Source organism: Gobio gobio (assembly GCF_949357685.1).
Source record: "Gobio gobio genome assembly, chromosome: 11".
Classification (NCBI taxonomy): Eukaryota; Metazoa; Chordata; class Actinopteri; order Cypriniformes; family Gobionidae; genus Gobio; species Gobio gobio.
Genome location: NC_137104.1, coordinates 56,894,964 through 56,907,463, shown reverse-complemented (window position 1 = coordinate 56,907,463; position 12,500 = coordinate 56,894,964). Strand labels below are relative to the sequence as shown.

Genomic DNA, 12,500 nt, shown 5'->3' with positions numbered 1-12,500 from the left:
AGCGAGCAGCATAATAAAGTGCACACTGACTGGACTATACTTAAAACTATTTACTACCTAGTCATTTAATGCTTACACTCTAAACAATGCTGGGTTAAAAATAACCCAAGTTGGGTTGAATATGGACTAACCCAGCAATTGGGTTGTTTTGACCCAGCGGTTGGGTCAAATGTTTGCTTAAAACAACCCAATCGATGGGTTAGTCCATTTTCAACCCAACTTGGGTTATTTTTAACCCAGCATTGTTTAGAGTGTAGGTGCACTTCACTGAATCTCTAGTAGAGCAACACCAGCGGTAATTCAGGAGAAAATCTCCCAATGCTCCACGTGAAACTTCAGTCTTTCCACCTTTTACCATCGCGTCAATTCTCAATTGATTTTGATTAATATGCGCGAGGGAGAGCGAGAGAGTTTGCAGACGGTGAGAGCTGCCCTGTGGACGCCTGACTGAAAATCACAAATATCGGCGAACGCAGCAGCCTTATATCGGCCGATACACGTAAAAATCACAAATATCGTTGAACGCAGCAGCCTTATATCGGCCGATACACGTAAAAATCACAAATATCGGTGAACGCAGCAGCCTTATATCGGCTGATACACGTAAAAATCACAAATATCAGTGAACGCAGCAGCCTTATATCGGCCGATACACGTAAAAATCACAAATATCGTTGAACGCAGCAGCCTTATATCGGCCGATACACGTAAAAATCACAAATATCGGTGAACGCAGCAGCCTTATATCGGCCGATACACGTAAAAATCACAAATATCGTTGAACGCAGCAGCCTTATATCGGCCGATACACGTAAAAATCACAAATATCGTTGAACGCAGCAGCCTTATATCGGCCGATACACGTAAAAATCACAAATATCGGTGAACGCAGCAGCCTTATATCAGCCGATACACGTAAAAATCACAAATATCGGTGAACGCAGCAGCCTTATATCAGCCGATACACGTAAAAATCACAAATGTCGGTGAACGCAGCAGCCTTATATCAGCCGATACACGTAAAAATCACAAATATCGGCGAACGCAGCAGCCTTATATCGGCCGATACACGTAAAAATCACAAATATCGGTGAACGCAGCAGCCTTATATCAGCCGATACACGTAAAAATCACAAATATCGGCGAACGCAGCAGCCTTATATCGGCCGATACACGTAAAAATCACAAATATCAGCGAACGCAGCAGCCTTATATCGGCCGATACACGTAAAAATCACAAATATCGGTGAACGCAGCAGCCTTATATCGGCCGATACACGTAAAAATCACAAATATCGGTGAACGCAGCAGCCTTATATCAGCCGATACACGTAAAAATCACAAATATCGGCGAACGCAGCAGCCTTATATCGGCCGATACACGTAAAAATCACAAATATCGGCGAACGCAGCAGCCTTATATCGGCCGATACACGTAAAAATCACAAATATCGGCGAACGCAGCAGCCTTATATCGGCCGATACACGTAAAAATCACAAATATCGGTGAACGCAGCAGCCTTATATCAGCCGATACACATAAAAATCACAAATATCAGTGAACGCAGCAGCCTTATATCGGCCGATACACATAAAAATCACAAATATCGGCGAACGCAGCAGCCTTATATCGGCTGATACACGTAAAAATCGCAAATATCGGTGAACGCAGCAGCCTTATATTGGCCGATGCACGTAAAAATCGCAAATATCGGTGAACGCAGCAGCCTTATATCGGCCGATACACGTAAAAATCACAAATATCGGCGAACGCAGCAGCCTTATATCGGCCGATACACGTAAAAATCACAAATATCGGCGAACGCAGCAGCCTTATATCGGCCGATACACGTAAAAATCACAAATATCGGTGAACGCAGCAGCCTTATATCAGCCGATACACATAAAAATCACAAATATCAGTGAACGCAGCAGCCTTATATCAGCCGATACACGTAAAAATCACAAATATCGGCGAACGCAGCAGCCTTATATTGGCTGATACACGTAAAAATCGCAAATATCGGTGAACGCAGCAGCCTTATATCGGCCGATACACGTAAAAATCACAAATATCAGTGAACGCAGCAGCCTTATATCGGCCGATACACGTAAAAATTGCAAATATCGGTGAACGCAGCAGCCTTATATCGGCCGATACACGTAAAAATCGCAAATATCGGTGAACGCAGCAGCCTTATATCGGCCGATACACGTAAAAATCACAAATATCGGCGAACGCAGCAGCCTTATATTGGCTGATGCACGTAAAAATCGCAAATATCAGTGAACGCAGCAGCCTTATATCGGCCGATACACGTAAAAATCACAAATATCAGTGAACGCAGCAGCCTTATATCGGCCGATACACGTAAAAATCGCAAATATCGGTGAACGCAGCAGCCTTATATCGGCCGATACACGTAAAAATCGCAAATATCGGTGAACGCAGCAGCCTTATATCGGCCGATACACGTAAAAATCACAAATATCAGTGAACGCAGCAGCCTTATATCAGCCGATACACATAAAAATCACAAATATCAGTGAACGCAGCAGCCTTATATCAGCCGATACACGTAAAAATCACAAATATCGGCGAACGCAGCAGCCTTATATCGGCCCATACACGTAAAAATCGCAAATATCGGTGAACGCAGCAGCCTTATATCTGCCGATACACGTAAAAATCACAAATATCAGTGAACGCAGCAGCCTTATATCAGCCGATACACATAAAAATCACAAATATCGGCGAACGCAGCAGCCTTATATCGGCCGATACACGTAAAAATCACAAATATCGGTGAACGCAGCAGCCTTATATCAGCCGATACACATAAAAATCACAAATATCAGTGAACGCAGCAGCCTTATATCAGCCGATACACGTAAAAATCACAAATATCGGCGAACGCAGCAGCCTTATATTGGCTGATACACGTAAAAATCGCAAATATCGGTGAACGCAGCAGCCTTATATCGGCCGATACACGTAAAAATCACAAATATCAGTGAACGCAGCAGCCTTATATCGGCCGATACACGTAAAAATTGCAAATATCGGTGAACGCAGCAGCCTTATATCGGCCGATACACGTAAAAATCGCAAATATCGGTGAACGCAGCAGCCTTATATCGGCCGATACACGTAAAAATCACAAATATCGGCGAACGCAGCAGCCTTATATTGGCTGATGCACGTAAAAATCGCAAATATCAGTGAACGCAGCAGCCTTATATCGGCCGATACACGTAAAAATCACAAATATCAGTGAACGCAGCAGCCTTATATCGGCCGATACACGTAAAAATCGCAAATATCGGTGAACGCAGCAGCCTTATATCGGCCGATACACGTAAAAATCGCAAATATCGGTGAACGCAGCAGCCTTATATCGGCCGATACACGTAAAAATCACAAATATCAGTGAACGCAGCAGCCTTATATCAGCCGATACACATAAAAATCACAAATATCAGTGAACGCAGCAGCCTTATATCAGCCGATACACGTAAAAATCACAAATATCGGCGAACGCAGCAGCCTTATATCGGCCCATACACGTAAAAATCGCAAATATCGGTGAACGCAGCAGCCTTATATCTGCCGATACACGTAAAAATCGCAAATATCGGTGAACGCAGCAGCCTTATATCAGCCGATACACGTAAAAATCACAAATATCGGCGAATGCAGCAGCCTTATATCAGCCGATACATGTAAAAATCACAAATATCGGCCAATATATCGGTCTAACACTACTTAAAACGTTGTTACAAAGTCCATCTCACCACATTGACCCTACAATAATTTTACGATGCGACGACAATAGTTTTTGTAGTCAAAAATAGTCAAAATAACGACTTTATTCAACCTCTTCTTGCCCTCCGTGTGTGTCTCCACGATGCATGCGTGAGAATATGAGCAGATTCGGCGTTCGGGAATTCATGAAATGCTCACTTTAGCCCCATTTTGAGAACTACGCCGAGACCTAAAGCGCGATCAGTGTAGAATTCAACAGCTGAGATACGCACGTCTTCCTCTGCTCGTAAACAAATCTCTTCTGGGTCATGTGTCCGAACGCCGGATCTGCTCATATTCTCACGCATGCGTCGTGGAGACACACACGGAAGACAAGAACAAGTTGGATAAAGGTGTTATTTAGATTTTTTTTTGCGCACAAAAACTATTGTCGTCGCATCGTAAGATTATTGTAGAGTCACTGTGGTGAGATGGACTTTGTAACGACGTTTTTAGTGCCTTTTCTGGGTCTTGTGAGTGTAAATGTACTGAATGCCAATGGAGGCCAATCTGAAGCCTTTCTCAGCATCAGCTTTACACTAAAATATCTTCATTTGTGTCTGAAGATGAACGGAGGTCTGACGGGTGTCCAACCACATGAGGCTCAGTCATTAATGACACTATTTACATTTTTGGGTGAACTAACCCTTTAATCGTACGAGTTTGACAAACAGAAAATCCTCTCAGGATCCCTGGAGTCAGTGTTGCAGGACCTCAGGCACGACATTTGAGCATTTTTGTAGCATAAACATTCGGATTTTCCGATGTTTCTCTATGGCGCTGAAACCTAAAGATGTCCGAGTTCCAGTGCGAGTTCTCTTCTGCGTTCGAGGGGAGGGGCTTACCGATAGGTCAATTGGGTAATCTATATCGAGTCCAGAGCTTATCATCGTTATCGACATGAATTTTATCGCGATTCGATATGATATCGTTCATCAGCCCGGCCCTACAGTCTCTACAGTAAATTCTGTCTGTGTTTTTGTCAATAGAGACAGAGCGACACGTGTCATAATCTGAAGGCCACGCCCATAATCCGAAGGCCACGCCCACCGGGGAAAACAATCCAGCGCTCTCCATTGACTTTGCATTGCGTGAAGCGGCTCATTGTCATTTCGGACTTATAACAAAAAACAGAACAATGTCTAAAAGCTGATATGTGACAAATTGTACAGCAAACAAGCTAAACAAAACCCACAACCAAAAACACAGACGTTTTTATAAGCTATTGACCCAAAAAACGAGCGTTTAAGGACAAAAAAGTGGATTCAGGCGATTGAGACGCGTTATATTACACTGAGAACTACACACACTAGAGGAGAACGTCATCAGAGACAGGAAATATCACATATAAACCTGACATTTGGAGATTTGACTTAACAGTGACAACATATTTACTGCACACACACACACACTGAGACACACACACACACACACACACACACACACACACACACACTGAGACACACTGAGTGTCAGGATTGACCCATTCTTCAGCTGAAGCGTCACGCTTTACTGACTTTATCCACTTTTGTCTCCTTAAACTCTTCTTTTTTTGGGTCGACGGCTTATAAAAACTTATTTCTGTGTAGTTTAGCTTGTTTGCTGTACACTTTGTCTCACATCAGCTTTTAGACATTGTTCTGTTTTTTGTTATAAGTCCGAGATGACAATGAGCCGCTTCACGCAATGCAAAGTCAATGGAGAGCGTTGGACTGTTTCCCCCCCGGTGTGGGCGTGGCCTAAATACGCTCAGTCTCTATGGACTCGTGAAATGTGTGTGTGTGAGTTAGTGTGTCTGATGTCCTGTAGTGGCTCATCTTGTGTGGATCTAACGGCCGATCTTTGGTGTCATGAATCTATAATTTGTTGTCTGCTAAATCGTTTTGACTGAGGGCAAAGAGAAGTTTCCTAACTTTATATTTTAAGGATATTTAAATATACATGCAGTGAAGATAATGTAGGCGTTGCCTGAACCACATTTGTGTGGCTATTAATGCTTAATATATATGTTTAATGAAAATGAAAAGAGGCAGAGTGGTGTTTTATGACATATTTCTCCTGGAGCGCCTTGAACGCGCGTCAATTTCGCTTCCAGCGCTCGATTTCTACGCGCGTCCAATTCACTGCGGACGCGCGAATGCATTCAAAATGTTTGTGCGTGAAACTAGACGCGGTTTTGACGCTCTATTCGCGTTTGGTGTGAATGCATCATTACAGTCGTGTGCCCAGTTTATTCTCTGCTATATGCGTTGACCTAAAACGTACAATTTTCACAATGTTGAAGTAGCTTATTCAAATCGTTAGGTGTGAACACTCAAGACACGCCGAAAAACGTCACGAAAAACGCTGGCGATAAGCGCGCGCGATTTTCGTCCCGGTGTGTACAGGCCTTAAACCTGTGAAGCTGCTCTGAGACAATCTGCTTTGTTAAAAGCGCTATATAAATAAAGTTGACTTGTGTGTGACGCATTATTAACGCTGTTGTTGTTTCCGCAGGTATCCTGGTGTCCAGTGTGGTGCTGGTGCTATCCCAGAAGTCCCTGTTGAAGTTCTACACCCTGCTGTCTGCGGTTCTGCTGGGCGCGGCCACGGTTCTGCTCAACTACTACGGCACATCTCCTGTCACGGAGGCGGCGCTGCTCCCGCTGCGCAACGGCCCGCGGCTCTGGCTAGCGCTAGCGCTGCTGCAGCTACTGCTAGGTCTGGGCTATGTGGCGCTGCTGGGCGTGCGGCCGCTGAGCGCCGCCCTGGTGGTGCTGGACGTCATGGCGCCGCTGTGCGGGCTAGCAGCGGATCTTCCGTCGGAGACGCGGCGGACGCTAGCTCTGGGGTCAGGGGTCGTCCTCGCGGCGCACGCGGCCCTCACCCTCCTGCTCAAGCTCCAGCGCTTCTACTACTCCTGCCGCTACGTCTACCTGCTGCTCCGCCACATGTACCGCATCTACGGCCTGCAGCTGCTCCTGGAGGACACGTGGAAGCGCATCCGCTTCCCGGATATCCTGCGCGTGTTCTGGCTGACCCGCGTGACGGCCCAGGCCGTGATCCTGCTGTACGTGGTGCGCGTGGTGCGCTCTGAGAGCGGGCTCCCGCTAGGCTGGGACGTGTTCTGGGATCTGCTAAGCAGCCTGATTATTAGCGGCTGCGACTCTACGCTAACCGTGCTAGGGATGAGCGCCGTGATCTCCTCGCTTGCGCATTACCTCGGGTTGAGCGTCCTAGCGTTCATCGGGTCCACCGAGGAGGAGGACAAGCGGCTCGGCTTCGTAGCGCCTGTGTTGTTCTTCATCCTAGCGTTGCAGACCGGGCTAAGCGGGCTAATCCCCGAGGAGCGGCTAGTGCGGCTTAGCCGCAACATGTGCCTCCTGCTAACCGCTATCTTACACTTCATCCACGGCATGACGGACCCCGTGCTAATGTCCCTCAGCGCCTCACACGTGTCCTCGGTGCGCCGCCACGTCCCCGTCCTGCTAGTCTCGCTAGCTCTGTTCGCGTTACCCGTCCTGCTTAGCTTCATCCTGTGGCATCAGTTCGTGCTCAACACGTGGTTGTTCGCGGTCACCGCGTTCTGCGTGGAGCTGTGCCTGAAGGTGCTAGTCTCGCTAACCGTGTACGCGCTCTTCATGGTGGACGGCTTCTATAACGTGCTCTGGGAGAAGCTGGATGACTACGTGTACTACGTGCGCTCCACCGGGAACGTCATCGAGTTCGTGTTCGGCGTGATCATGTTCGGGAACGGCGCGTACACGATGATGTTCGAGTCGGGGAGTAAGATCCGCGCCTGCATGATGTGCCTCCACGCCTACTTCAACATCTACCTGCAGGCCAAGAACGGCTGGAAGACGTTCATCAACCGCCGCACGGCCGTCAAGAAGATCAACTCTCTGCCCGAGGTGCGGGGCGCGCGGCTGCGCGAGGTGGAGGACGTGTGCGCCATCTGCTACCAGGAGTTCGGCTCCTCCGCCCGCATCACGCCCTGCCACCACTACTTCCACGCCCTGTGCCTGCGCAAGTGGCTCTACATCCAGGACACGTGCCCCATGTGCCACCAGCGCGTCTACATCGAGGACGAGGGGTCCGAGCGCGCCGCCTTCTCCAACAACAACGGCTACGCCGCGCCCGCTGCGGAGGGGGCGGGGCTTGAGGAGGACGGGGGCGGGGCCGATGCGGCTGCCGGAGGGGCGGAGCCTGAGAACGAGCTCCTGGAGGATAACGACAGCATCGAGTACGATGAGGATGAGTGGGGGACGCAGCCAGGGGCCGCGCTAGTGGAGGACGACTACATCAACAACGACGGCGACGACGACGGCGACACGGACTCCGACTGAAGGTCACGGATTGCGACTCAAGGTCATGGACTGCGACTCAAGGTCACAGACTGCGACTCAAGGTCATGGACTGCAACCGAAGGTCACGGATTGCGACTCAAGGTCACGGACTGCGACTCAAGGTCACGGATTGCGACTCAAGGTCACGGATTGCGACTCAAGGTCACGGACTGCGACTCAAGGTCACGAATTCTGACTCAAGGTCATGGACTGCGACTCAAGGTCACGAATTCTGACTCAAGGTCACGGACTGCGACTCACGGACTGCGACTCAAGGTCTCGGATTCTGACTCAAGGTCGCGGATTCTGACTCAAGGTCGCGGATTCTGACTCAAGGTCACAGACTCTGAACGAAGGTCACGCAACCGAAGGTCACCGACTGCGACTCAAGGTCATGCAACCGAAGGTCACGAACTGCGGCTGAAGGTCACGAACTGCGACTCAAGGTCACGGACTGCGGCTGAAGGTCGCGTGCTACTGTGATGGCAGTGTAACTACTGGTCTCTTGTGTGACCGCTCTTATAATTGTGTACATTCTTGTACATGTGATGATGTGATGCTGAATCAGCTGCTAATCTCAGTATCTGATCATGTGGTGTTTCCGTCAGGCTCAACTGTTGATTTTGCCAAGAGAACTGATGTAAATAAAGGATCAGCTTTAGTTCTTTTGTAAATAAATGAATAAATAAGCTGAAGATCTGTGGGATCTCGCACTTCATCCGTTCAGGCAAACGGGGAACATTAACTGTGATAAGACTTTAGGACTTCTCATATTTATATTTATATGCCACATAAGAAAAAATATACATATTTGTACATGTATATTAATGAGACACATACTCTAAATTATGACTTAAAGTCATAATTATTACGTACCAAGATGAAATTATGATTTCATAATAATTAGATCATAGTATAATAATGACTTCGTATGTCAAAACTCTCTTTTTAATTTCATAAATATAACAAAAAGTGAAAGTTATGACTTGGAATGTCATAATTTAATATTATTTATAATTATTATTTATTACGTCATCATTTTGACACTCTTAATACTCTAAATTATGACATTAAAAAGTAAAAATTCTGATTTAACGTCTTGCATAGCAAGATGAACATTAATTATTATTGAAATTATGAGCAAATAATGTCGTAATGTGAGATCATTTAATAATTAATATAATAATGACTTAGTAAATCAATTGTGACAAAAAGTGAAAGTCATAATTTATCTCAGTTTAAACTTTTTAATGTCATAATTTCAACACCTCAATTTTTATTTATTTATTTCTATGCCACATAAGAAAAGGCTTTTGTAAATGTTTATTTATAATTCATGTTTATTAATAATTAATGTGAGATCATCTAATAATTAATATAATAATGACTTGGTATGTCATAATTTATTATAACGTCCTAATTTGAACGTTTTAATGTAAATTAATATTTAGTACGTCATCATTTTAGCTTTTTATCTTCTAATTATGACTCATAATTGTCTTGTTTTACACATAATTATGACAAAAAGGGAAAGTTATGACTTGGAATGTCATAATTTATTATTATTTATAAATATAATTTACGATAACATGTCATATTTTTTACTTTTGAATATCAATTATTATTTAGTATGTCATCATTTTTACTTTATCTTGCAGTTATGACTCATCATTTTCATTTTTAAGTCATAATTACGGCAAAAAGTGAAAGTTATGTCTTGGTATGTCATAATTTATTATAACGTATTAATTTGAACTTTTTAATGTCAATTATTATTTTGTACGTCATCATTTTAGCTTTTTATCTTCTAATTATGACTCATAATTGTCTTGTTTTACACATTATGACAAAAAGGGAAAGTTATGACTTGGAATGTCATAATTTATTATTATTTATAAATATAATTTACGATAACGTCATATTTTTTACTTTTAAATATATCAATTATTATTTAGTATGTCATCATTTTTACTTTATCTTGCAGTTATGACTCATCATTTTCGTTTTTAAGTCATAATTACGGCAAAAAGTGAAAGTTATGACTTGGTATATCATAATTTGAACGTTTTAATGTAAATTAATATTTAGTACGTCATCATTTTAGCTTTTTATCTTCTAATTATGACTCATAATTGTCTTGTTTTACACATAATTATGACAAAAAGGGAAAGTTATGACTTGGAATGTCATAATTTATTATTATTTATAAATATAATTTACGATAACGTCATATTTTTTACTTTTAAATATATCAATTATTATTTAGTATGTCATAATTTTTACTTTATCTTGCAGTTATGACTCATCATTTTCGTTTTTAAGTCATAATTACGGCAAAAAGTGAAAGTTATGTCTTGGTATGTCATAATTTATTATTATTTATCATTTATTATAACTTGTCATAATTTCAACACCATTTTTTTTTACCTTTTAATATCTATTATTATAAAGTACGTCATCATTTTGACCTTTTATCTCCTAATTATGACTTAGTATGTCATAATTTGAACGTTTTAATGTAAATTAATATTTAGTACGTCATCATCTTCATTTTTATGTTCTAATTATGATTCATAATTGTCTTTTTTATACATAATTATGACAAAAGGTGAAAGTTGACTTGGTATATCATCATTTATCTCAGTTTAAACTTTTTAATGTCATAATTTCAACACCTCAATTTGTATATATTTATTTATTCATATGCCACATCAGAAAAGGCTTTTGTAAATGTATATTTATAACACAAATACTCTAAATTATGACATTAAAAAGTACAAATTCTGTCTTAAAGTCATAATTATTACCTACCAAGATGAAATTTGCTCATCATTTCAATAATAATTAATGTGAGATCATTTAATAATTAATATAATAATGACTTTGTATGTCATAATTATGACAGAAAGTGAAAGTTTTGACTTGGTATGTCATAATTTATTATAACGTATTAATTTGAACTTTTTAATGTCAATTATTATTTAGTACGTCATCATTTTAGCTTTTTATCTTCTAATTATGACTCATAATTGTCTTGTTTTACACATTATGACAAAAAGTGAAAGTTATGACTTGGAATGTCATAATTTTTTTATTATTTATAAATATAATTTACGATAACGTCATATTTTTTACTTTTAAATATATCAATTATTATTTAGTATGTCATCATTTTTACTTTATCTTGCAGTTATGACTCATCATTTTCGTTTTTATGTCATAATTACGGCAAAAAGTGAAAGTTATGTCTTGGTATGTCATAATTTATTATTATTTATAATTTATTATAACTTGTCATAATTTCAACACAATTTTTTTTTACCTTTTAATATCCATTATTATATAGTACGTCATCATTTTGACCTTTTATCTACTAATTATGACTTAGTATGTCATAATTTGAACGTTTTAATGTAAATTAATATTTAGTACGTCATCATCTTGACTTTTTATCTTCTAATTATGATTCATACTTGTCTTTTTTACACATAATTATGACAAAAGGTGAAAGTTGACTTGGTATATCATCATGTATCTCAGTTTAAACTTTTTAATGTCATAATTTCAACACCTCAATTTGAATATATTTATTTATTCATATGCCACATCAGAAAAGGCTTTTGTAAATGTTTATTTATAACACAAATACTTATGACATTAAAAAGTACAAATTCTGTCTTAAAGTCATAATTATTACATACCCAGATGAAATTTGCTCATAATTTCAATAATAATTAACGTGAGATAATTTAATAATTAATATAATAATGACTTTGTATGTCATAATTATGACAGAAAGTGAAAGTTTTGACTTGGTATGTCATAATTTATTATAACGTATTCATTTGAACTTTTTAATGTCAATTAATATTTAGTACGTCGTCATTTTGACTTTTTATCTTCTAATTATGGCTCATAATTGTCTTGTTTTACACATAATTATGACAAATAGAGAAAGTTATGACTTGGAATGTCATAATTTATTATTATTTATAAATATAATTTATGATAACATGTCATATTTTTTACTTTTGAATATCAATTATTATTTAGTATGTCATAATTTTTACTTTATCTTGCAGTTATGACTCATCATTTTCGTTTTTATGTCATAATTACGGCAAAAAGTGAAAGTTATGTCTTGGTATGTCATAATTTATTATTATTTATAATTATAATTTATTATAACTTGACATTATTTCAACTATTTTACTTTTTAATATCTATTATTACATAGTACGTCATCATTTTGACCTTTTATCTCCTAATTATGACTTAGTATGTCATAATTTTCTTTTCTTATGTCATAATTATGACAAAAATTCAAATGTACACTGTCACAATAGCGTGATTACAGGTACGCTATGCAT

General features: G+C 40.5%; 1 protein-coding gene across 4 annotated transcripts in view; it reads left to right on the top strand.

Annotated features, from left to right (window-relative positions):
- Window positions 1–8,791, top strand: part of rnf139 (ring finger protein 139) — an 11,866-nt gene extending 3,075 nt beyond the window's left edge. Inside the window, exons 2-3 of one of the 4 annotated variants that reach the window (XR_013817426.1) lie at window positions 6,302–8,272; window positions 8,407–8,791. Coding sequence is in view for 2 of the 4 variants with exons in the window: in XM_079828342.1 (XP_079684468.1) it covers window positions 6,302–8,130 (1,829 nt within the window). In the remaining 2 variants the exon portion in view is untranslated. Of the gene's footprint in view, window positions 1–6,301 lie in introns of all 4 variants that reach the window. The other 3 variants (XR_013817427.1, XM_079828342.1, XM_079828341.1) reach the window with 3 other exon arrangements.
- The last annotated feature ends 3,709 nt before the right edge of the window (window positions 8,792–12,500 follow it).